We start from the raw sequence: 24,894 nt of genomic DNA, 5'->3' as shown, positions 1-24,894 counted from the left end.
GTGTGGGCTTCTGTGGGCCGTTGTCATTTCCAGGAAAAGTAATTTGCTCATGGTAATTGATTGGCATAGTCGTACATTGGACGTAATATTTGGACTCATGAAATGAAAAATGAAACATAAATATTATTTATGACCTAACGCATTTAATCATACCATGGGGTTTAGTCGAGCCTCGAGCGTCTTATTCACGATTACGATTATGATTATGATTATTACCCTGAAAAAATGCGTACGTAATTAGTGTACGGCCCCTTGAGAGAAATGCAAGAACAAAAATAATTTGGCACAGCGAAAACAAATGGAAAACAAAAAAAGTTGTGGCGAGATAACCCAGCGTCTGGCGTTTTTTTTCGAACGATGACAACGATTTCTCTGCAAAATCTGAACCAATCGATTTTGAACTTCTACACTTTTATTTATTATTACAATGTAATCTGCATCATAATTGAAAAAAAGTATAATCAATCGCATTTATTCAGCATAACATGAAACATTCAACCATATCTACAGACTGCAGTAGAGGTTTCGACGATATTGTTTTACGTAAAGCCATATGCCTGACTGTGACTGGTGCAGTTGATTTTGAATTATCTCAACTGGATGTCAGCTGCAGTCGTTATCGACGCAGTCTTACCTCACCACACTGTCGAGTGCATGAAATAAGGCATTATCCCCGCAACTCAAAATATGCATGCGTTCATCCCATCGCAGTAGTGGCGTTGGGTTTGGGATGGTAAGTGCTTCCTTATTTCGTAGTACCGTCAATGCGAGTGACAATGAACCTGGGAGGGTTAGATGGGGCCATCGTCTGTAGGTCGTGTAATTAAATCGTTCAAAAAGATCCTTTATATTTTTGTAGCCTTGTCCTTCGATACACTAATTCCATTACATAGGCATTCTTGCCCCCATTTGTCCCATTATCACACCCGATTACGGTACTTCAAATTAAAACCACTTTGCTTCAGCAGAGCCGTTCTGCAAAGATTTACATTTTCACCTTCATACCAATAAAATTGAACGCAACATTGGGCAAGTGACCCATCAAATCAAATATTGTCCCTGAAATTCAATTACATACGCCAAAATTGACCTGAGAAAAACTATTTTCCTCCAATGTTTATAATCACTGGCGGAGTTAAGCTGGGGCACGATGGGACACGTGAGCCACCAAATCGAATATATTCCCTGAAATTTAGAACGATCCAAAATGCACCCCTTAAGCTTTTTCGATGTTTTCGCCCATATAAACAAAAATACCCAACCATTTCAACGTAAAGGCAAAATTTACAAACCCAGCTACATTTCACAATGATCTCCTATTCAAAACAATGAGGTTTTTATGACTTTCTAAGGTATTTGTTTTAAAAATAGGCCTGGGGCAAAACGCCCGAATGGTGGTCTAAAATGACTCAATTGCATGTAGAATGATGGTTAACGCATGGTTGTTTGTTATTTCTTAATGGATTGAACTACATGTGGTTGTTGTGGATGTGGTTGAAGAATAGCAAATCGGAAAATTTGAGTGAATATGAAGGGATTTTCCTATTTTTTTTCAATGAAGCTCAAGGATTAACTAATTATGAATTGAAATCGTAATATTCGTTCATAAATGTAGTACAACAGATTATATGAGTGAGGCCATTTTGCCCCAGGGGTGCATTTTGGACCGTTCTCCCCATACATAGGGTAAGTTGTGTACACGCTTGTCCAACTTACAATAGTGATTATTTATAATGAATTTGACGAGTTTAGCTTGTGCGAAATGTCAGTACGATGTTTTATAGCTGACACCGGAGCGTGTAGAGTAGACACTCATGCATGGTATCCCAAGTAGACAAAAATAGCTCAATAATATCAAATTTTGATTACATAGCAAAATGAGATATTTACATGATTGATATAATAGATAATAGATCAGACGACAATATATAACACTATGAGTCTCCTAGCCTTCTATAAAAAGTTTGGTTTTGGAGCGAACATATAGCCTTTGTACGAGCCGTGTACGAGAAAGGCAAAAAGTATCAAATTGGACAAAATGGAAACCTCTGGAAAATATGTTTGTGCTTTATTGTACCTAGTTTCTGAGACTAGTCACGATGGATGCGAGCACAATCATGAGGGGAAGATACCTCGTTGAAAAGCAATTCAGTGGATAATGACACGAACAAAGGAAATACACGGAAATAAAAGTTCACTCAAAATTTAGTTGTTCTCACTCACTCAACACTACTTAGTTTGGCTTAAGCCACGGAACAAGCACGCTTATGCGGACTCTTTCACCGATGAAGGAGAGAGAGCCGCAGCAACCAAGGACATTGCCCCCCTATACGATATCTCACGACGCTTAAACGAAGATGAATGCAACGATGCCTGTGAAAGTTTCGACTGGTCAACTACTGGTCGACCCAACTGACTAGCGAGCACATCGAACAGCTTTTTCTAAGAGGTGACTCACCTCACAGAGCCAGCCAAGGGCTGAAAACCTCTCAAATAAAGACGAAAAAAAGCTTTTCAAGTGCCGGTCAAGCCATTCCTCGGCATAATCTGCCTAGGATCCGACGTATACCTTAGCCCTCATTAGAAACAAATTAGCCGCCCTAGGTTTTGAAAAGTGAAAAGTTGAAAAGTTAGCAGTGATATCATTTTTCAACATATAGCATAATGAATTACTGAAAAAGTTTAAAGACAAAAGAGTTATCTCCCATATTCAGCCTATCATAATGAAATGAGTGAAAGATAAATGGGCTTTGGACATACAACTATTTTATTTGAGAGTTGATAATGAAATGACTAATACACAATTATAACAAATGGATTGCCTGGATGATTTCCGGTTGGTTGTTTATTATGCTTAGGGGCTGTCCATAAACCACGTAGACTCTTGCGGGGAAGGGAGGGGTTTCGAAAAAGTCTACGTTAGTCTACGAAGGGGGACCCCCCTACGTAGACTTTTATTTTGAAAAACAATTTATGTACCCTATGTACCTATGTACCCTTCACTATTGTTTGATTTTTTTAAGGATCTTTGCAGAAATTTCCGCGAGAAACCCTTCACTGGAGATTTTGTGGGAAGCTCCCAGGAAATTTATCTTAATTTAGGAAATTCTTTGGATAGATAAGCAAAATTTTTCGAAATGTCCATGGGAAATTCTTCGTATATTTCACGGCAATTTCTTCGGAAGTACTAATGCGCATTCTTTGGACTAATCAATGGAAAATCTTCGGAATTTCTAAAGTAACTATTGACGAGAAATTATTTGAATTTACCACCAAGTTTTGTAAGAAAGCTTTTGTATTTTCATGAAATAATATTCGAAATTTTTACGAGAAATTCACCAAAATTACAGCTGAAAATTCTCTATAATTTCCACCGCAAATTATTTGGATAAGTCTTTGGAATGTCTACAGCAATTTTTTTTAAAAGCCATACTAAAATTCCACGGGAAATATTTCGGAATGTCCATTTAAACTTAAAATTATCTCGGGAAATAATTCTAAATTTTCACGGAAATTCTTGCGATTTCAACGGATGATTATTAAATGGGATATTGCATGAAATTTTCAAGAAAAGCATCGGAATTTTCACGGGGAGTTCTTTGAAAGATTGCCAGGAAGCTTTGAAGATTATTAATAGGGATCTTTTACGAAAATTTCCACGAAAAACTTATTTCATTCTCATTTTATTTACATTCTCGGAATTTCGACTCGTTATTTTTCTAAATTCTTAAAATTTCTCGGTTTTCTACAAATTTGAACCGGCGTGGAGAATTATAGGTCAGATGCCTGACAGATTTTTAGCTGTGGCGCGCCGATGCAAAAGTGTTGGCAGCAGTGGAGCACACCTCTAGGAGGAGTCGAATTCAACAGAAATTGAATTGATTGCCTTTGAGATTTGGTTTCAGGAGCTGTGGACAAAGGATTAAATTTAATTTCGATTTTGATTGTCCAATTACATATGATATTTTGTAAAATTTTGAAAAGTCTACGTAGACTTCAAGGGGGTGGGGAGGGGTTTCGGAAAAGTCTACGAAGGTCTACCAGGGGGGGGGGGGGGGGTTTGAAAATGTGAATTTTCGGTCTACGTGGTTTGTGGACAGCCCCTTAGCAACTTCCGGATACTTCTGGATGGCGGCTATGCCACAACTACTCCTCCTCCTAGCGTCTTGGTGGTCGAACAACTCGGTTATACCTCGTAACGTATGTTCCGTTCAAATGATGGTTTGCTCGAATCTCCTCCGTATCATCTTCAAGCGAAACGAAGCTTGCATCTGAATCTGCATCGTCGTTGTTGAATTCACGGTGGTTGGTGTTTGTTTTTCTTTCTTCATAGTCATCATACGGGTACTTTAGGATTTGATTACTTCTCCGTCTGATAATACCAAGTTTGTCCGACGAGCATTCGAAGATTACAGCTCCAAGCTTCTTCAAGATTTTTCCACGTATCCAAGTTACTTTCTTTGGATTTCTGTAATCTCTGACGTATGCAGATTCCCCAACAACAAATGTTTGTGGCTTTTTTTGCTATTCATCTTCTCAATAGTGTCGCTTTAGCGTTTTACAGCATCAAACTTTAACGAATCAAACCTCAATTTCATTTCTCTACCGAACATCAATTTAAATGGGCTTTCTGCTATGGTTTGTATACCCTTCGGATTGAACAGCTCAGTCACCGGCTTATGGTCGGTCATGAGCTCGAAGTGACGGCCAAACAAATAGTTACTAAACTTGTTGATGTCATAGTAGATCGCCAATGCTTCCCGATAAATGACGGAATATCCGGCCTCATGTTTTTTGAAAATCCGAGACGCAAATGAAATCGGGCGTTCCAATTCCTTCGTTAGATGCGTCACAGTATAACCTAACAGGAAGATTGGGATTATAGTGAGTCAAAACGGTATCTTCGGAAAGAAGCTTCTTCGCTTTCTCAAATGCTTTTTGTTGATTGTTGGCCCAGGAGAATTTCACACCGTCCTTCAACAGTTCATACAGAGGCTTCAAACACTGCGCCAAGCTTGGACAAAATTTCGCATAGTAGTTTGCCAGTCCAACAAACGCTCGAACGTCCTTGACATCAGCTGGTGGTTTCACGTCTAAAATGGCTCTCACTTTCTCTGGATCTTTGTGTAATCCATCTTCATCAATAACATGTCCTAGGTATGCTACCATTCGCTTGAAAAATTCGCATTTATCTTTATTCAACATGAACCCGGCATCCTTTAAACGGATTAAAACTTTGTCCAGATTCTCCAGAAGCTCTTGCACTGTCGCTCCAGCAACCAGGATCACGACAACCCTGAAGAACTCGTTCTAACGTGCCTTGAAAAATTTAGCATGCTGGTTTTGTGCCAAATGGTAGACGATTCATCCAATAAACTCCACGATGGGTGCTCCACGCTAAAATCCTCTTCGTTTCATCATCAACTTCGAGCTGGTAATAAGCGTTTTTCAAGTCCAATTTCGCAAAATATCTTCCTCCTTGGAGAGCAGCAAAAATATCTTCTATAACAGGAAACGGGTGGCGGTCATCCAATAGAAACGGATTCACCGTGACACGATAATCGGCGCACAAACGTAATGAAGAGCCTTCCTTCAGAACTGGCACTAATGGTGTACCCCATTCAGCTTCAGATGAAGGGGCCTTTGCCTTTGAAATGATTCCGGAGCTCTCCAGCCTGTTGAGTTCTGCTTCAACTTTTTCTTTAAACGCCAAAGGAATTTTCCTGGTTTACAAAATTTTGGAACAGCGTCCTCCTTCAAAGCCAAATGGATCTTGTTGTGCTTAACTCACCTTCAAATACCGATGCACAAACCTTCGCCAAATGGCCCTTGTTGTCACAGTTGCGGCAGATATAACTTTTGTATTGGCATTACTTGAAATCATGATCTTCCTTGCCACACGCGTAACATTTGGCTTCATTCTTGTTCCTTTTTTTTGTTCATGTACATTAATTTTATGGACTTCCAAAACTTCTCGTTGCTGCATAGTAGATTCTCTCTTCATGGCAATTTTCAAAAGGTTTTCCATCGTCGAGGTTGCTTCCTCCTCACAGAGACGTTCGAAAATTGGTCCTCTTCGCATGCCGGACACAAACATGTTCAGCAAAAACGGATTTAATTGGTCGCCGAACTCACAGTTCGCTGCTAACCTCTTCAAACGAGTACTCCACTCCACAATCGATTCGCCTTCACCTTGTCTTGCCTCGAAAAACTTTGCTCTTTCCCGGAAAACAACCAGCGTCGGGATACACCGCTGTTTCAACAAATCACATAGCTCCGAAAACTTCTTATCTTCAGGTAACGCCGGGAACGTTAAATTCTTAACAATTTGGTAGACTTCCATAGACACAGCCGTCAGTAAAAACGCAGATTTCCTCTTGTCGTCCTTATCATCGATTTGATAGGCAACGAAAAATCAACCGCTCTTCATACAACGGCCAGGAATCTCCAACATTAAATTCCGGAGGCTTGACAAAATTCATTCTGGATTCGGTTTCTCTCGTCGCCAAATGTAAAATATCGAGGGAATGAATGAAGGCTTCAAACATACAACTATTTTATTTGAGAGTTGATAATGGAATGACTAATACACAATTGTTGTTGTTAATTATGCTTAGCAACTTCCGGATACCAAACATGGCGGCTATGCCACAAATACCAAGCATGGCGACTATGCCACATATGAGAAAGCAATATCTAACTGATTTGAAAGCATCAAAGTAAGCTTGATTTGAACAACGGTGAAGAGCCACCAAAATAGGGTAAATGTTCCATTTTGGACCCCTAGAGGAAGTGCTTACCGATATCTGTTTATATGTATCAAATGGCATGTTTGATATAGGCGAAAATCACACCATTTCATAGATGAAAGTCTCATTTATGAATAGAAATTTGAAATGGGCATCAAGTGTTGATAAATCGCTGAGAATTGTGACTTTGTTCAACGAAAATATTCTTCGTTTTGGACAGTGCAACATATTTTGGACCCACAAATGTACACAGTTTGGATACCCCCACCCGAGTAGCACAACTCACACTGATTTGGTTGCAGCAACTCAAATGTGACCAAATATGGTTAGCTGTAGCTTCTCTACAACATGTATGCTACTTGGGCAATATAGTATCTTCAAAGTCGAATTTCTAATTTACTCTGGAAAATTGAGCCGAAGCAAAGTCTTATCTTTCGATAGGCATGCATCAATGGCAAGATTCCTTCGTTTTGAATTCAAAATTTCGACAAAAACTTATTGTGTGCGTTCTGAGATTTTCATTGATGTACTTTTAGGCGTGACGCATTGTAACGCTCGCCTTCTTGAACAAACTAAGAATGAAATCAGTAGTGATTCAGATTCATTCCAAATTTTCGACCACTATTCTAGTGGTCTAGGAGCAAAATAGAACAAATTCGCTCGTTTCCAAAGCACTGTTCCATTCATGTTTTGCACATTTTCGAAATCATTATGTTGCTGCCAAGAAAGGCTCCATAATTGCAAAGTTAAAATGACGCATTTATACACCAAAACAATTGAAAAATATTTGAATCACGTGATTCATTCGTGGTACAAATCTGCACAAAATAAAACTGAGTTATACCAGTTTTATTTTTTTGATAGCTGACTGGTATAAAAATGGAATCTAGAACAGCTGCTGGAAAATTAATGTTTCAGATTCTTTTTCATGTCCCAAACGATTTGAATCACTTTGAATCACTGATTTTACTCTAATTTCTCGAAATGTCTTCTTAATATCGTTACTTTCGCACGGGAAATCAGTAAAACAGATGCTGAACAATATTATTTTCCTGAAGCCAATGGGGGAATTAGCAGCGGCATTGATTTTAGTGCAGAAATCAAGAGAATGTCGCCAGGAGGGTCCAAAATGCGTAGGGGTCTGTAGTATATAATCTTGGCACTGAATTATTGACAAAAAAAATGTTAATTAAGTTCAGTGTGAAATTCGGAATGATTTGATTTTCGAACTATAGCTTCGAATCAATGTGATGATGATGACTTGAAAGCAAACAACAAAATGAATGATTGTGGATTCATCTGTGTGTGTTTGATTTCACACAGCAGACGATTAGCGGATTATGCAACGTTCGAGATGTTGGCTGTCACAGGAGAAAGAAAGAGAAGGTAGACGAAGGGTATGCATATGCTTGCATGAAATGGAATGTACGCTAGCATCCACCTTGTATGTGTGTTGGTATTCTTTCAATGGCGAAGAGATTCAGTTTTTCTAAATGTATCGACGGCTCGTCATTCTGTTGGCTAATCTTGAAAGAGGTGCATGCGTGCAGCCTGTTCGAGGTTGAAAGTAAGTGTTTTCGGTTACGACAATTGGCGCAGTCGGTAGGAGTAAGTATTTTCCGTAAGCATTTTCCGTGAAGCGGTATGAAAATATAAATATGTTAAGAACAAGAAAATAAGACAATGGAATTCCAGTAGGCTCACCATGACGCTAATGCGATGGTGAGTAGGCTGTGAATGATCCAAAAAAAAATGCCAAAGGAATTCCAGTAGGCTCACTATTATGATGATGAGTAGGCTGAGAATGATCCGAAGGCCAAACAAAAAAAAATGGAGTTCCAGTAGGCTCATCATGACGCTGTTGCGGTGGTGAGTAGGCTGAGAATGGTCCAAGGCTAAAATAAAGGAAAACAAAAAAAATACAAATCTGGAGTTCCAGTAGGCTCACCATGACGTTATTGCGGTGGTGAGTAGGCTGAGAATGATCCAATGCCTAAAAAAATTTGAAAAAAGGATTACACGGGCCGGCATGTTATGAAAAATCTCATGGACGACGCATTAAACAAAAATATGTAAACAAAAGCTCTGAGTTATTATTGATATCCAGTGAACCTAGTAAGCTAATAACGTTAAGTATTTAATTGTTATTCAATAATTGCAGCGAATGATTTCGTAATATTGTATGATGAATGAATAAATAACATTTGATTAAAATGTAATTGGGCTGTACTGTATTATTGGATTAGTAAATCGTAATTAATTTTGTTTATTGGCATTTTGAATTTGTATGTACGATTTGTATAATGATATTCAATGATTTCAGAAATTGAAGTAGATGTAAGGTATTTAGTATAGTATAAATTATATGGATATTAGACTTGAAAATTCGGACAGTAGATTTCGGGACTCGAATATTGGATTTTCAGATGTGGATACTTGATATGGAAAGTGAGTTTCAAAATAGTGTTTTGATATTGAATCTTTATAACAGATTCAAATATTTATTCAGAATATGTGATATCATTTGGATATCAAATCTGAAAATTTGATAATAGATTTTGATGTTGAAATTCCAATTCGATTTTTATAGTGCATATGTATGTTGGAATTTGATATTGGATTTGGACTAGATTTGGATTTGATTGGTTCTGATTTGGATTAAACTTAGAATGGATTTTAATTGGATTTGTATTGGATTGAATCGGATTAGGATTGGTTTTAGAATAGATTTGGATGAGATTCGATTTGGAACGGATTTGGTTGGATTTGCATTAGTTTTTGATCGGATTCGAATTGGATTTGGATTAGATTTAAACATGAATTGAATTTAAAAAACAAAGAATTTAAGCTGAGGTTTGATTGGATTAAAAAAACGGAGGATGGGATTTGGCTTGGTTTTGATTTGAATCTCGATTGAATTTGGATTTGATTTTAATTTGTCTTGAATTTGCATTAGATTCTGATTGGATTTTGATTTCATTTGAATGAGTTTGAATTACATTTGAGTTGGATTTTATTCGGATTGGATTTGAATTTTGATGTGATTTGGATGTGATTAAATTTAGGATTCAATTTTGATAGGATATGGTCTGGATTGGATTTACATTTTAATTGGATTTTGATGGGATTTGTATCTGATTTTGATTTAGGAATAAATTCGGATTGGATTGGATTTGGATTGAGATTGGAATGGACTTGGATTGGATTTGAATTGGATTTGGATTGGATTTGGGTTTGATTTGGATTATAATTAAATTGGACTTGGGCTAGATTTAAAATGGGTTTGATTGGATTTGGATTGGTTTTGGATTAGTTTTTAATTGGATTTGCATAGACTTTGTATTGGTTTTGGATTGTTTTTGAATTGAGTTTGGAATGGATTTCGACATAGATTGTATTTGACTCGTATTTCAATTGCATTTGGATCTGATTTGGATTGAATTCAGATAGAATTTTGATTTGGATTTGATTCTAGTGATTTTGGATTGGCTTTGGATTGGATATGGATTGATCGAGGGATTGATATTGTACGATATGCGGCATGTATCTTATTGTTGTTGCCCTTTCGTGAAGCTAGCTAATCGATAATGAAAATTGTTTTCCAAAATTTGAAATGACCTGGCTTAAGTGATTTAGGGCAACAGATAAAATTTGAATTTGATTTTGGCTTGGATTAAATTTGGATAGGATTTGGATTTGATTTGAATGAGTTTAGATTATATTTGGATTAGATTTGAATTAGATTTGGATTGGATCGGATTTGATTTGGATTATGTTTGAATGGCTTTTTGGATTGAATATGAATTGGATTTAGATTCGATTTGAATAATTGAATAATCCTATTGAAAACTGACCCGATCGGACTATGGGCTTAGAAGTTATGGCCAAAATACTTTTTTTCATAAAAAAGCGCATTAAAAAGTCTAGCTCACTTTTTGGGCACTTATTCTCAACCGATTTGCTCGCAACAAGTTGCATTCGACGCAGAATCCTGTTCCATTGTTTCTTATTGAAAACTGGCCTGATCGGACTATGGGCTTAGAAGTTATGGCCAAAATACTTGTTTTCATAAAAAAGCACATTACAAAGTCTAGCTCATTTTTTAGGCACTTACCCTAATCCGATTTGCTCGCAACAAGTTGCATTCGACGCAGAATCCTGTCCCATTGTTTCTATTGAAAACTGACCCGATCGGACTGTGAGCTTAGAAGTTATGGCCAAAATACTTTTTTCATAAAAAAGCACATTAAAAAGTCTAGCTCACTTTTTGGGCACTTATTCTCAACCGATTTGCTCGCAACAAGTTGCATTCGACGCAGAATCCTGTCCCATTGTTTTCTACCGATCGGACTATGGGCTTAGAAGTTATGGCCAAAATACTTTTTTTCATAAAAAAGCACATAAAAAGTCTAGCTCACTTTTTGGGCACTTATTCTCAACCGATTTGCTCGCAACAAGTTGCATTCGACGCAGAATCCTGTCCCATTGTTTCCTATTGAAAACTGACCCGATCGGACTATGGGCTTAGAAGTTATGGCCAAAATACTTTTTTTCATAAAAAAGCACATTAAAAAGTCTAGCTCACTTTTTGGGCACTTATTCTCAACCGATTTGCTCGCAACAAGTTGCATTCGACGCAGAATCCTGTCCCATTGTTTCCTATTGAAAACTGACCCGATCGGACTATGGGCTTAGAAGTTATGGCCAAAATACTTTTTTTCATAAAAAAGCACATTAAAAAGTCTAGCTCACTTTTTGGGAATTTATTCTCAACCGATTTGCTCGCAATATTTTAAAAGACGATTTTTGACAGCACTCCAAAAAATCGATTGTGTATCAATAACAACAATATTTTAAGGACTGTCATACATCAGTAAACTGAAGCTAACCGCAAGTCGAGCACATCTGTATATGGGCCTCCATATACAGATGTGCTCGACTTGCGGTTAGCGGCAGTAAAGTTAAATACTATATTTCTTAGAGAGTCTGTGTGGAAATCGCGTGTGTTTATTAATTTTTGGCTGTTACATCGAAAATCAAGTCTGGATCAAGTCAGGATCAAGTCAGGATCAAGTCTCCCCAGTCTCCTCTACATCCTTTTCGGTTTTTGCCTTTCTCGTGTACAAAGTATACGTAAAGGCTATATGTTCGCTCCAAAAACGAACTTTTTATAGGAGGCCCGGAGACCCATAGTGTTATATATCGATCGACTCAGTTCGACGAATTGGAGTGATGTCTGTGTGTGTGTATGTGTGTGTATGTGTGTGTGTGTGCAAAAAGTCTAGCTCACTTTTTGGGCACTTATCCTCAACCGTTTTGCTCGCAACAAGTTGCATTCGTCGCAGAATCCTGTCCCATTGTTTCCTATTGAAAATTGACCCGATCGTACTATGGGCTTAAAAGTTATGACCAAAATTCTTTTAGCCTTTCTTGTATACAAAGTATAGGGTAGACTGGGTAGAATTGATCCCCTTTTCTGATTTCCGATGTATCACAGCCAAAAATAAATAAACATACGCGATTTCCACACTGACTCTCTAAGAAATATAGTATTTAACCTTACTGATGTACGACAGTCCTTAAAATATTGTTGTTATTGATACATAATCGATTTTTTAGAGTGCTGTCAAAAGTCTCCTTTTAAAATATTCGGGGGAAATTGATCCCTCTTCAAGAGCTTGCTTTGTTAAAATTAGAAAGGTGCCCTAAGATTTTTTAAATATTTTATGAAAAGTTATTCAAATTTTGCGTGGCCAATAAAAAAATCTTTAGGAAGGTCAAAACATACAAACCGCCCTGCAGAATAAATAAGGTTGTCAACCCAAAAAATAACTCACCACATAAAGGTCATTTGTCTATAGATCATATTAAAAAATACGCTAGAACAAAACTACTTTAGTTCTCGATAAAACAGGGGGTGATCAAGTCTCCGCGGGGATCAAGTCTACCCACCTTCCCCTACTTAAAGGCTATATGTTCGCTCCAAAAACGAACTTTTTATAGGAAGCCCGTAGAGCCTTAGTGTTATATACCGATCGACTCAGCTCGACGAATTAAAGTGATGTCTGTGTGTGCGCAAAATAATCTCACTGATTTTTTAGGCACTTATCCTTAACCATTTCATTTCTTAAGCATTTATCCTCAATCGATTTGCTCGCAACAAGTTGCATTCGACGCGGAATCTTGTCCTATTGTTTCGTATCGAAAACCGGCTTAGTCGGACTATGGGTTTCGGAGTTATGGCTAGTTTTACAAGAAAAATTCTTTTTCTTTATTTAGGCACTTACTCTGGGCCGATTTACTCGCAACATTCGACGCAGAATCATGTCCCATTGTTTCCTATTAAAAATTGGCCGGATCGGACTATGGGCTCAGAAGTTATGGCCAAAATACTTTTTTTCATACCAAAAGTGCGAATAAATTACTCACTCACAAGAAACGAGAAAGGCACTATCACCGCTAGGTGGATTAATCTGGGTTTTTGAGAATTCTCTCCACTAGAAGACCTAGGTAGGCTAGTGTCTAAAAGCCATACTAGAGTCAGGTAAGCGATGCTAATTGCGGGTTTTTCGGTGATCGATTAAGCTAATTTGATTATTTGTGGCGTTGAATAGGAAAGCCCACTATTCAACGTGGGGCTTAGGTGGAGTGGCCCGATTACCATCTAACGTGCCGGTGGAACCAGCCCTGAGTTCGATTTGGTCGGTTGGAGACTGGCCCTCACGGAGCATTTCCATCAAGTGCATTGACGAGCTTCCCGCCAAAGACCGAGGCTCTACCTCACGGTCGCTACCAGAAACATACTCGTTACGAGCCGTTCCATTACGTCACCAGCATAACCGTTACGTCATCGCGAATCGACTGTGACACCGAACCCGTAACCATCGGCCTTGATCGAGAGTGTGCGTGTCCTCTGCTGACAACTCGAGACGGTGTATTTGATCTCGCATGCTCTCTCGGCCCTGCTCGTGGCTTGAGACGATGGTGCTCGAAGCATGAATCGATCGCCCCGCACCGCTTCCACCGCCCCCTGAGATCGTCGCCCACTGATAGAACCGAGTCGTCGCATCGCATGTCAAGGTCAGACCCAACTACAGTCGCCTCTCCACATCTCGATATTGAAGGGACCATCGAGATAGGGAGAGATCGAGGAATGGAATGAAAAATGAGATGGGTACTAGATCCAAAAAAGCTCGTTGCTATGAAAAACGACAACAAATCAAATGTCGTTTCTTGTTGTTGACGTGTTTGTTATTGTCCAAAGATGGTCTAGTAGCCCAAAAATTTGAACATATCGACATAAGGAGAGTAAATCCTGAACAAAATATGATCAGAGCACATCGAGATAGAGAGATATCGAGATAGGGAGGTTATCGAGATGTAGAAAGCTCAAATATATGTAGATTGAAGGGACTGAGAAAACCATCGACATAGGGAGAGATATCGACATGTAGAACATCGAGATGTAGAGAGTCGACTGTATTGTGTTAAACTAGGTTAAGAACAAAAATTGTTAAAGCTCTAGGAGCACAGTACCCGTTAGAAAGTTGACGTCAACGTAGCTAGGCCAGGCATGATTGAATCATTCGAATATACTAGTTGCAATGAACAATGATTTTTTGATCAATCGAGTTGATGATTCTTTTTTGAAATGATCTGAATCGGTTTCGTATTAGTTTTTTTTTTTTTCGCTTTTAATTGGTTAGCACCTCCTCCCATTAGGGGTTTGAATTCATTGCATGAAGAATTTTGGGATGGTTTGTCGCATGTTCGGAATCGCTAAAATGAGATTGGATGTTTGAAACTCTTATCAACCCGCCCGAGTTTGAGTCTCAGCCGCGCAATTGAAAAACGCCTCAGCAGCCTCTTCCCTTGAAGAGTGGCGCTAAAGCTGCTGTTGGTCGAGAGGGCAAACACATTCGTTACATTTTAATTCGGAGTATCTCAACGTTTTGCCTCGGAATCCCTCAATGATTTGCTTCGAAATCTCTCTGACGATATGCTTCGAAATCCCTTGATGAATTGCTTCAGAATTATTGGACAATTCGCTTCGGAACACATCGACGGGTTTCTTCGGAATTCCTCGAAGATTTAGTTCGGACTCTCTCGCCGATTTATTTCGGAATCTTTCGACGAGTTGCTTAAGATTCATTCAACAATTTGCTTCTAAATCCTTCGATGATTTTCTTCAAAACCCTTCCATGATTTGCTTCGGAATCTCTCGAAGATTTGCTTCGGAATCCCTAAACGAGTAGCTTCAATTCGAGGATTCGCTCCGGAATCGCTAGAGGATTCTTTACGGAATCCCTGGAGGATTAATTTGGAGTCCTTTGACGATTTGCTTCTACATCCCTGGAACAATGCATACGAAATCCCTGAAAATTTACGTTGGAATTCCTGGAGGATTCCCGTTGGAACTCCTGGAACATTCCCATCGGAATTCCTGGATTATTCCATTTGTAATCTCTAGAAGATTCTGATTGGAATCCCTTAAACATTTCCATCGGATTCTCTGGAACATTCCCGTCTAAATCCCTGGAACATTCCCGTTCAAATTCCTGGAAAAATCCCGTCGGAATTCCTTGAGGGTTCCATTCGAAATCTCTAGAAGATTCTCATTAGAATCCCTGGAACATCTGGAACTAGAATCCTTGAAACACTCCTGTCGGAATCACTATAGAATTCGCATCGAAATCCTTGGGTAATCCCCGTCGGAGTCCCTGTTGCATAATTTTTTTTTCATATGAGATAGAATATTTATGAAATATGTAAAAAATTCCACCGCGAATTTTCCACTGTGGGAACCTGGCGGCGATCCGTCACATATTGTCTTTCCAGTGTGTGGGACAAAGCCGAGCGCTACTACACTTAGGCACAATAGCCATACGCTCTCAATTTGAGTTGTTGTAGCAATCTTCGGCTGGTAAATAAACACACTTTGATAGTGTGGGCTACACGGGCTACAACAGAAAGAACGTGCTTGAGAAAAGAGAATATGGATGAGTGTGATTTATCCGCAATTGCCTTAGGTGGTTGAACCATATTTATTACATTACCACTAAGATAGTTTAATGAGGTGGTAAAATAGAGAAAATAGATGGAGGGGCTATAGCCCCCCTAGGCATCCGGGCTAGTTAAGTCCAAAGGATATTAACATTTCCATATCATTGTAAATCGTTTAACTTCACGTAAAAGTAATACACTCGTATAATTAATAATCTGTCACAGTTTTGAGGGAAATTTTAGACAATTTTCTCATCTGTATGTATTTTCAACTAATTTTATACACTAAAATCATTTCACAGATTTCGGTGAATTTTGCTTCAATTCACCGAAATCTGTTAGGTAATTATTTCACCTGTCAAAACCACCGAAAATCTGTAAAATTATTCCCCGAACAGTTCTGCTGTTGAGATTTCTGAACCATGACGCTTTTTGAAGACACAGGATTATTCGTTTATTTTATTTACTTAATTTTTTTTTTGAGAGGAGGGGAAAAGTTTGCCATAAATTTATAGTTATTTGAATTCTTGTTTGGCAGTGTGTAGTATGCATAATATAGATTGGCGATATCTGTCTTACTGATCTCACGCCTCACGTGACTCTCCATAAGCAACCGCGCCAACGTGGCATAATTTGAATTGAGCATCAGGAGGCCATAACTTACAACACGTTTGAAAAGCAACCAGTTTGATTTGTTACGGAGACCACGTAAGTACAATTTTGTCCCGCACAATTACCTAACGTATTCGGCTGGTCCTTTTCCGATGGCACGAGGCCACACAATTTTTATTTTGAATAGTTGACAACAGAGTACAAATTACAGTCAATTCGGGAAAATATGTCTAAACAGCCGTCACTCTCCATAATTATCAATTAAACTAATTGTTAGTCAAAAACTTATTTTTTGACAAAACTAATATCATAACAGATATTTCTTTTGACGATTAAGGTATTGAAAAACATAGAAAGCACATATATATTGTCAAAAATTGAGTATAAAAAATTGGTGATCTAATGGACCTGTCCGAAAAATGTGTCTACTACATTTTGCTCAATTAGCTTGATTTAATATTAAATATGTGAATGAACATGATATCAAAATTCTCCCTAAAGGTTTATCGAGTTACATTGAACTAACAAGCTAGATAGAACTAGATTAGATGAGTAAATCAGCCGTGAGAGAATTGTAAGAATCGTTCAAAAGACACCCTATAACCAGCTGTTTAAACTTCTCTTGAATTAATTATCGCGATATTCGTCATGTTAACCAAAAATACGTACCAACATGTAGTTAGGTTCAGGTTCCACTAAATACAAGTTATCATACTAATTCTAGCATTCTTATAGTTATTCAATTACAAGATGTGTTGAAATTACGAGTTAGTCGTAACAAGTAAGTTTAAGCCAATGCACAAATGTAGGTACCAGGCGTCTCCATGAAGACAAAAACACATAAGTATCTTGTAGGTATCAGATTGACGAAATCAATCAGTATATTTACTTCTATGAGCATAAAATCTCCCCCAGACCCAAGCGACAACTACTTACCGCAATACTATCTTTGGGTCGCTGCAGGCAATGTTCCATTTACACATAAGATAGAATCGCAGTCGCCAAGTGATCGAATCGCGTCGCGATTGTCGCATCGCGTGTGTTTGATGGAACCTTAAAACATGCAAGTGACATCAACACAAGGGAAGCAACGAACTCTTTCTATTCTGTGAGCAAATAATCTCGGAATTCCTCCAATAATCAACTATCGTTAGTCGGTTTTTGAGCTCATGATACAATTTTACTGTCGACTAGTGTAATGAGCCAATTTAGTGCGAATTCTGCAAACACTATTTCGATACATAAGTATGACTGCTAGACAAAGCGGTTTTTTTGTGTATACAGTCTGAATTTATTATTTATTAAAATATCCAAATAAATTTCTGCAAACATGTTGAGTTTCAGAACTTTTGATTCACACGATCTATTTATTTTTTTTAAATAGAACTCAACGGCCATCATACATATATATGTCCCATGTTTACTGGGATTCCCTTCAAACATGGGGCAGTTATGCGTATAATTGCTATAAACATATTTTAAGAACGGCTATCCATGTAAACAATCGATTGGCGACTGCGATTCTGTCACCGTTAGTATGGAAGCGTAAATGGAACATTTCCTGCAGGAACCCAATGATAGAATCGCGGCAAAATAGCTGATGCGGCGATGAGATCACTTAGATTGTGGGGAGCCCTTAGAATAAAACTCTACACGCGATTTGAATCAATTTTGAGTATGTATACTGCAAGTTATTAAATTTTTAAATTAAATTAAAAATTTTGTGAGTTTTGTGGAAGCATTCAATCCGGATTTGTAATATTACTGATGATGAATATTAGTGATAATATTAGATGATGTATACTTCTAAAAATTTGAACCGGGGTAAGAGATGATACACCGCAGATTGCACTGATACAAAAATGTCATCGGTGGTGTCATGCCAAAAGTTGTCACCTATAATCCGGTACGTTTTTTAGATCCCCAAACGTTTCTCATTAAGTCGTCATATTGCAGTCCACAAATTCTCAATTGACACTCTTTTCTTCCTCTGGTTCGAAGACAGTATTAAAGATGAACTGACGTAAATATGTCCCACCCTACTGGAAAAAAATATGTCCGCCAAGTACCACTTCCACAGTAAGTACTTCGAATCAACGACATGCTTCATTCTTGATGCTCTCAGCACGAGAGAAGACAGTAAAACTTCGTTCACTTTGACTCTGCTATGAAATGGCTGACTATGGCAAGAACAAAAGTGTTCTTATATAATTAATGCTTTCCTTATTTTTGTTTTGCGAACAACACAGACACGTTTGTGTTTTCTTGGTAATAAAGACCTCATATCCAAGACGAAAACGTTTGCTGCGTCGCAGGTCTTCGCAATAAAACTCACTACTTAACGCATAGGTCATTCACAAATAACGTAATACAAAATTGGCCAACTCGAAATCCTCCCCCCAGTGAAACTTTCTGCTACCATTCCATGCTGCGATTTGTCCATATCTTTGCGAAAAGCACATCATATCAATCAGGATCACATTCCAATTAACAACAACTCCTTCGTACAACTGAGTTCTCATATGCATGCAAACATCATCAAGCAAAGCAAATCATCTCAATTACGATATCGCATCCTTCTTTGCAGCACACGGCACTCGGATCGGGAGGAGTTATGTACGGAAACGGCAACATCGCATCTGGTCCGCTAGACTCTCTCATCGAGCTGCTGATGCCCGCCAATGCCGACGAGTTAGATCAGGTAAAACACCGGAACTGCACCATATGCATTCACATTTGTCCCGTCAACCTCTTTTCCCCACTCCTGCCTTGAGAACATCAAACGGAAATTAAATTATTTTGCATTCGTCTTGTTGTACGCTTCCACCATCGGGAACGCCTGGAACCGGGAGTAGGAATATGTTTTCTCCTTCCTGCTATCGTGTCGATTTTTCATCCGAACATACGAGCTGTTGGGTACACTGTTGGAAACACTACCGGAACCGGAGCCAGTAGACCGTTTCGTGCCGCTACTGGCCGTGTGGACCAAGATGTTCCCGTACGACTTCCGCGACGAACGCATGATGAACCACGTGAAACATATCGTAGCTAGGTGAGTATGTTAACTCAGGTACATACGGCTCTGGTCGGCATTTGAGCTACAGTGTTTAGCATTGATGTGTTGTCATCTCTGGGTATGTGAAATGCAACTGAAGTGCATCAACGCCTTCCAGCAATGAAAAATAGCTGTACGCTCAATTGTGAACGAATCTGTGTAGCACTAAACCTCAATGGTCCGTAGAAGGACGCATCATCAAACTATGTTGTCTCTTCCACAGATGCGCAGATACCAAATTAGCAGATGTGGTATCTGAACTACTATGTGCCTTGTTAGCCCGGCTAACCGAACTCGAAAAACACGAAGAGGAACTCAAAAGCTATCAATCTACTGTTGACAATAAGGTACGTACCTAAAGCAGTGATGTTCCGTCTCTACCGCGTGGTTAAATAATAGTGATTCGGTTCAACCGGACATCCGGCGTCCTCTGCACTCGCTAATGAACTAACATTTGATCCCGTGCTTCACCGTGCTTCTCCGCAGACTGAATCAATAACATGGCCAAACGCTTCGCAATTAGCACAAGTTTTATGCAGAATCGAGCGCAATTTAGCAAAACACGTAGGACCAGAAGAGTTTGTCCAGTGCAGTGCCAACCTGCTGAAGGATCCAAATCGCGAGGACTTCACGCCCAAACCAGTTGGGTGGTACGGCCCATCCGGAGGGGCATCGCTGGATACCAAGAAAACATGCAATTTAGAAAGCTACCTGGAGTGGTCTGCTCGTCTGAGGATGCTTGTGGCGAGCGAAATATTGAAGGTAGGCAGGTTGAAGCAATTCTTAAATAATAATTTTTAGAATCAAATTAATACAAAACCATTGTTTTGCAAACTTTTTTCTTTTCTTTTCTCGATCATCCATCTGGTTTATCATAGAGCGAAACATTTTGTCCATATCGAAGTAGAACTCCTGAAAAGTTTCCCCTCGCTGTTGGCGTCTCTGGTAAACCCTAGATCGCACCAGGGTGTCCAGCTCTGGATGTACGAAAGACTTCCTGAGTTCGTGAACTAAATGTTGCCAGTTCATCAATCGGCCACTTGTCCGCATTGACATATACCAATTCGCTGCTGGTCCCGTAAAAAGATGAAAGGCAGAGTCAAAAAGTTCATGCTCTTCCACTTTTTCGGACAGCGACAACTGCTCGACCAATCCAAGGAATTCATTCAATTTCATGCCTTGGTCAGTACCCGAATACTTTTCGATGTGCCACTGTGACACTGGTATGGTTCGACGTGTGACGGAGGCTGTACGGTACGCGGAATTGTTATGCTCGGGAAATGGGCTAGCTTGATTTACCTGTGATACTGACACAGGATTTTGTACTGCTGAGATCCACGGATTTGTGAAAGGAACGAATGGTTGAGTAAAGTGGGTTTGACTTAATGCCGACGCCTGGCAACCTGGAATTTGTGACTGTATTTGAGAACCAAAACTTATTATCGGTTGAGGTACCGGCCACTGAGGAATAGATGGGAAAGTCGTCGTGCAATGCGATTGGGAAGAATGACCCGTATTGCAGAACCCTGGTTGACCCTCGGGGATCGATTTCGGTAGTGAGTTCCACAACGAAACGTTTGAATAAACTACCGACGTTGGCGCAACTGTCGGAGCGGTAATTGAACGCGAATAACAACTAGCTGTCGTGACGCTAAATGTAGCATGGCTTGTTCTCGGAATAGTTCCAGTACAAGTACTTGGACTAACACTTGTGTTCGTCCCTTCTCGAATATTAATACTTTCTCCCAAAATTACACTGCTCGTCATATCTGGCGAACTATGACGACTCGTATTGTGACACTGTCGCAAATGTTTCAACTCCTTCTCAATACCACTAAGAATAGTCCTAATCGATTCTGGTTGCGAACCAACCCCATCATATGACACTCCTAAGCGCGCGAAAAAACTAATAAGTTCGTGTTCCATTTGTCCCGAAGAAGGATCTCCTACAGAATTCTGAGACAACTCACTTCCCGTCGGACGGCCACCGACGGCTTCGATCAGTAACTGATCATCCTCATTATCTCCCACCTTATCATCTGCATTAAAGAAACGATTCAAACTATCTAGTACTCTCTGAAGGATCGCCTGTGCTTTTTGTTTAACTTCTCCCTCCGAGTGTTGGATGAGCACCAACAACCGATTTGCTAAATGCAAAAGTGTAGAATGGCATTTTGGAGCGATCTTTGCACCCACCAGAGCCGAAGACTCTAATTCGTACAATTTTTCCTCACAAACCGACATCTCTTCTTCTGGACGATTGGGCAAGACTCTGATCAATGCACCCTGTTCTTTTTCATTTTTTATCGTTTCCCTTAAAGCACGACGTCTACATGACATGGTCGGCACTCCATTGAGAAATACCTTCCGCATACACAGCTCATGATCTAATTCATCTCCATCTAAAAAATCTACCCGAAGATCCAAACACTTTTCGTTTATATTACTCAACGTGTAACCTTTGTCAGTCGTCATTTCAAGCTATTGTCACCGATCTGTTTCTATCAAAAAACGACGAGCGATAGAGAAGCTGATGATCAAATCAAATCAAAATATCCTATACGAATAATCAATAGGTAGTGGTTTATGGCTTTACATCTATATTATTGGCTAATGGTACAGAGCAATAGTTTTCACACATCGAACGATCTCGTTATTTCCCCTCAAGCAATACAATGATCTTTTGTGCAAAGTAAAGTTCTAACAGTATGCAGAAATCATCAAGGTCGTGCGAGTATCGATCAACAAATCTGATATCGAGACAAGTATAGGGTTGTTCTCGAGTCTTCCCGAGCTAGAAAGAATATTTCAATACAATGATTGAAATATTCAAACTATTCTAACGTTCCGAAGGATCGCCAATTGAAATCACCGTGAACGTCCACCCGTTCTGGGGTGTTGGCGTCCACACGCCTGGGCCAGCTCACCTTGGTGTTATCTCAGGGTCGGCTTTAGACCACGGAAAACTGGACAACCCTATACTTACCTGCCAACTAATCGAGCGAACAAGGGATAGGCCACTATCTAGATGGGGGTTAGATTCTTTATTTGATCAAGCTAAGATTGAGAAATTTCTATGTATGGGTTCGATTTATTAACTTTTTACTTGGACTGGGGAAATGACGGAATGCTGACGATGATCGTTGGGGCCCGTTCTGCAGTTTCAGGAGACAGGGGGAGATGGTAGGGCTAATAGCATACCTTTATCATGCCTGAAGCACGTGTTAGCTAGTACGTTGGAGTGGTATGAGCGTCGCGTCACTCGGGAATCGACGCCACTTCGCTGTTCGTCTGGTAGGCCGACTGTATGGTGATGGGTCAACTCGAAAATCTCGCCAGCGAGGGCCGGCTGGCTGCGGGCGGGGTATGTCGGCACCGAAGAGATGTGTACCGCCACGAGGTTTGTATGCACCTTGTGCAATTTCGGTCGGAAGAGAATTCCAAGTAGCCGTTGGCTGTAGGCTCCGGAATCGGTGGGGTCGGGATATCAAAAAACCGGGGGCACGCTGGGAAGCGACGGAGCGTCCCGTTGAGCTTCACGGAAGATATTACGGTTGACGGAGGGCCGACCGGACCTTGCACTTCGAGCACAAAAGATTTTCGCTCGGCACTTTTGGAGTAATTCTCCTCAAAATCTACCAGCTCAACTTTTACTAATTTAGCACCACTTAGAAAAATTAATTCACTCTTCGACCACTTAACTGCAAGGAACTTTCTTTTTTTCAACGATGGTGTTGCTTCCTTATCCCGAAATCAACTGAACTCCTCCTCAGAGTCAGAGTCCCTCATACCCTCCTTTCCAAAAAAACTCATTTTCCCGCTTCTCCTCATTCTCCACGTTGCTCCCCCTCTCCTTGAATCCTCCATTCCATTATTCTCCCGGATCTGGTGTTGCAGCATCCCCAGTTTGCTCCTCTTTTCTAGCGAGGGGTCTAACAAAGTCTTCATGGACGGATATTTAAGTTCGAACTTTATATAATACTAAGCATGGGTTCTCAAACTAATTTCGAATTTAATTAACATTTTTTTATTTTAATGAATTACCATACAATAAATACAAAATATAAACAATTTTTTTAACTGAACAAAGAACAAATGTTTTTGATCTAAAAAAGCCATAGATTGTTGCCGATTACGTCGGTAACATGTTCATTGGATATCCCCATGCATTGCCATTGTTCAGAGTGTGTGGTGTATGATACATAATTGGTGGATAACTGTGAGCGTGTTTACTCTTTCGTCAGTTGACAGATGAATGCTTAAGCATTCATCTCATGCACATCCATCGCAGCATGCCTCGACCATCAGCGTCCTTCCCATCGACAAGTCACCAAAGACGGACATGCCTCACAGACGACTGCTTCTGCCGGACCAAACCCCAAATTTGGCGATCCTGCCATTCAATTGAAAAATAGATGATAAGTGATATTATTGTTTTCCCTTTTTGCCTTTGTGTACTTGTTGTGCGGCCTAGTTCTGCCGAACGAGCTATCACGGGCTGTGCTGTCTGATCGCACGCGTCTCCGTTCGTTGTCCCACGAGGAAAGAGGCAAAGTCATGGCCTGCTATTTACTAGTTAGTCTTGGCAACCAAACGATATTTGCATATCTGTCATCAATGCACTCTAATAGTGGATTGCCTAACTCCTAATATATCTCACCCTCACATTCCCCTTCTTCTCTCTTCTCTCTTCTCACTAAAAAAGAGAAAAAAAACCATTGAAATCTCATTTGTTTTCTAATTTTACAATCCAGTGTCCAATATCCGTACTCAATTCCTATACTCAAAACCATCCTAATTCAAATTGGAATTCAAAAATTTCAATGTGATTTTTCAATCTGATACTCAAATCCAATGTATTAACCCGAAAAGCAAATCCAATATTTCTATTCCATTAACAAAGTTTTATTCCCAGACCAACATTGGAACGTTTTTATAATGGAATACTTAAATCAAACATTCATATAAAATGATCAAGTTTTTTTTCCATTCTCCTCATCTTCCATGCATTACAACTAGTTCTCGGTTTACTATTTATGTGTTCTTTAGCATTTCCACAGTAATCAATTGAAAGTTTTATTTATGCCTGCCATTGCATGGTTATGTATTTTGTTGATCCAATTTTCACAACTCATATTCTAATCCAGCTCCATCTTTCAAATACAATCTCTAGCTTATAATCAAAAGTTGATTCTAAAACAATATTAAATATTTGCAACCAAGCCAATTCCAATTTTGAAATCTAACAATCATGTTACCTCACCCATTATCAAAAATCAAATGTTTCATTGAAAACCAATACCAAAAATAATCCAAGTTCAATATTTCAATTCAAAGTCCACATACAAATACGCAAATACATATTTACTAAGCAAATTAATCCATTAATCCAACATTCTGAAAATGTCAACTATTTCAGATTCATGATCCTCCAGCTGAATTCCGTCTAATTTTTTTTGCAAATATTTCCAGCAT

The 24,894-nt window shown here is 39.3% G+C and overlaps 1 protein-coding gene across 2 annotated transcripts in view; it reads left to right on the top strand.

Moving 5' to 3' along the window:
* LOC134212023 (ras-GEF domain-containing family member 1B) overlaps positions 1-24,894 on the top strand; it is a 171,425-nt gene that overhangs the window by 62,822 nt on the left and 83,709 nt on the right. For both annotated transcript variants that reach the window (XM_062689515.1, XM_062689514.1), the window contains exons 4-7: positions 18,952-19,065; positions 19,220-19,416; positions 19,643-19,766; positions 19,906-20,181. In XM_062689515.1, the coding sequence (XP_062545499.1) occupies positions 18,952-19,065; positions 19,220-19,416; positions 19,643-19,766; positions 19,906-20,181 (711 nt within the window). The remainder of the gene's footprint in view (positions 1-18,951; positions 19,066-19,219; positions 19,417-19,642; positions 19,767-19,905; positions 20,182-24,894) is intronic.

This window comes from Armigeres subalbatus, chromosome 2, assembly GCF_024139115.2.
Source record: "Armigeres subalbatus isolate Guangzhou_Male chromosome 2, GZ_Asu_2, whole genome shotgun sequence".
In the NCBI taxonomy this organism is placed as follows: domain Eukaryota; kingdom Metazoa; phylum Arthropoda; class Insecta; order Diptera; family Culicidae; genus Armigeres; species Armigeres subalbatus.
The sequence above is the reverse complement of the archived record's forward strand: the minus strand, read 5'-3'. Positions and strand labels throughout refer to the sequence as shown.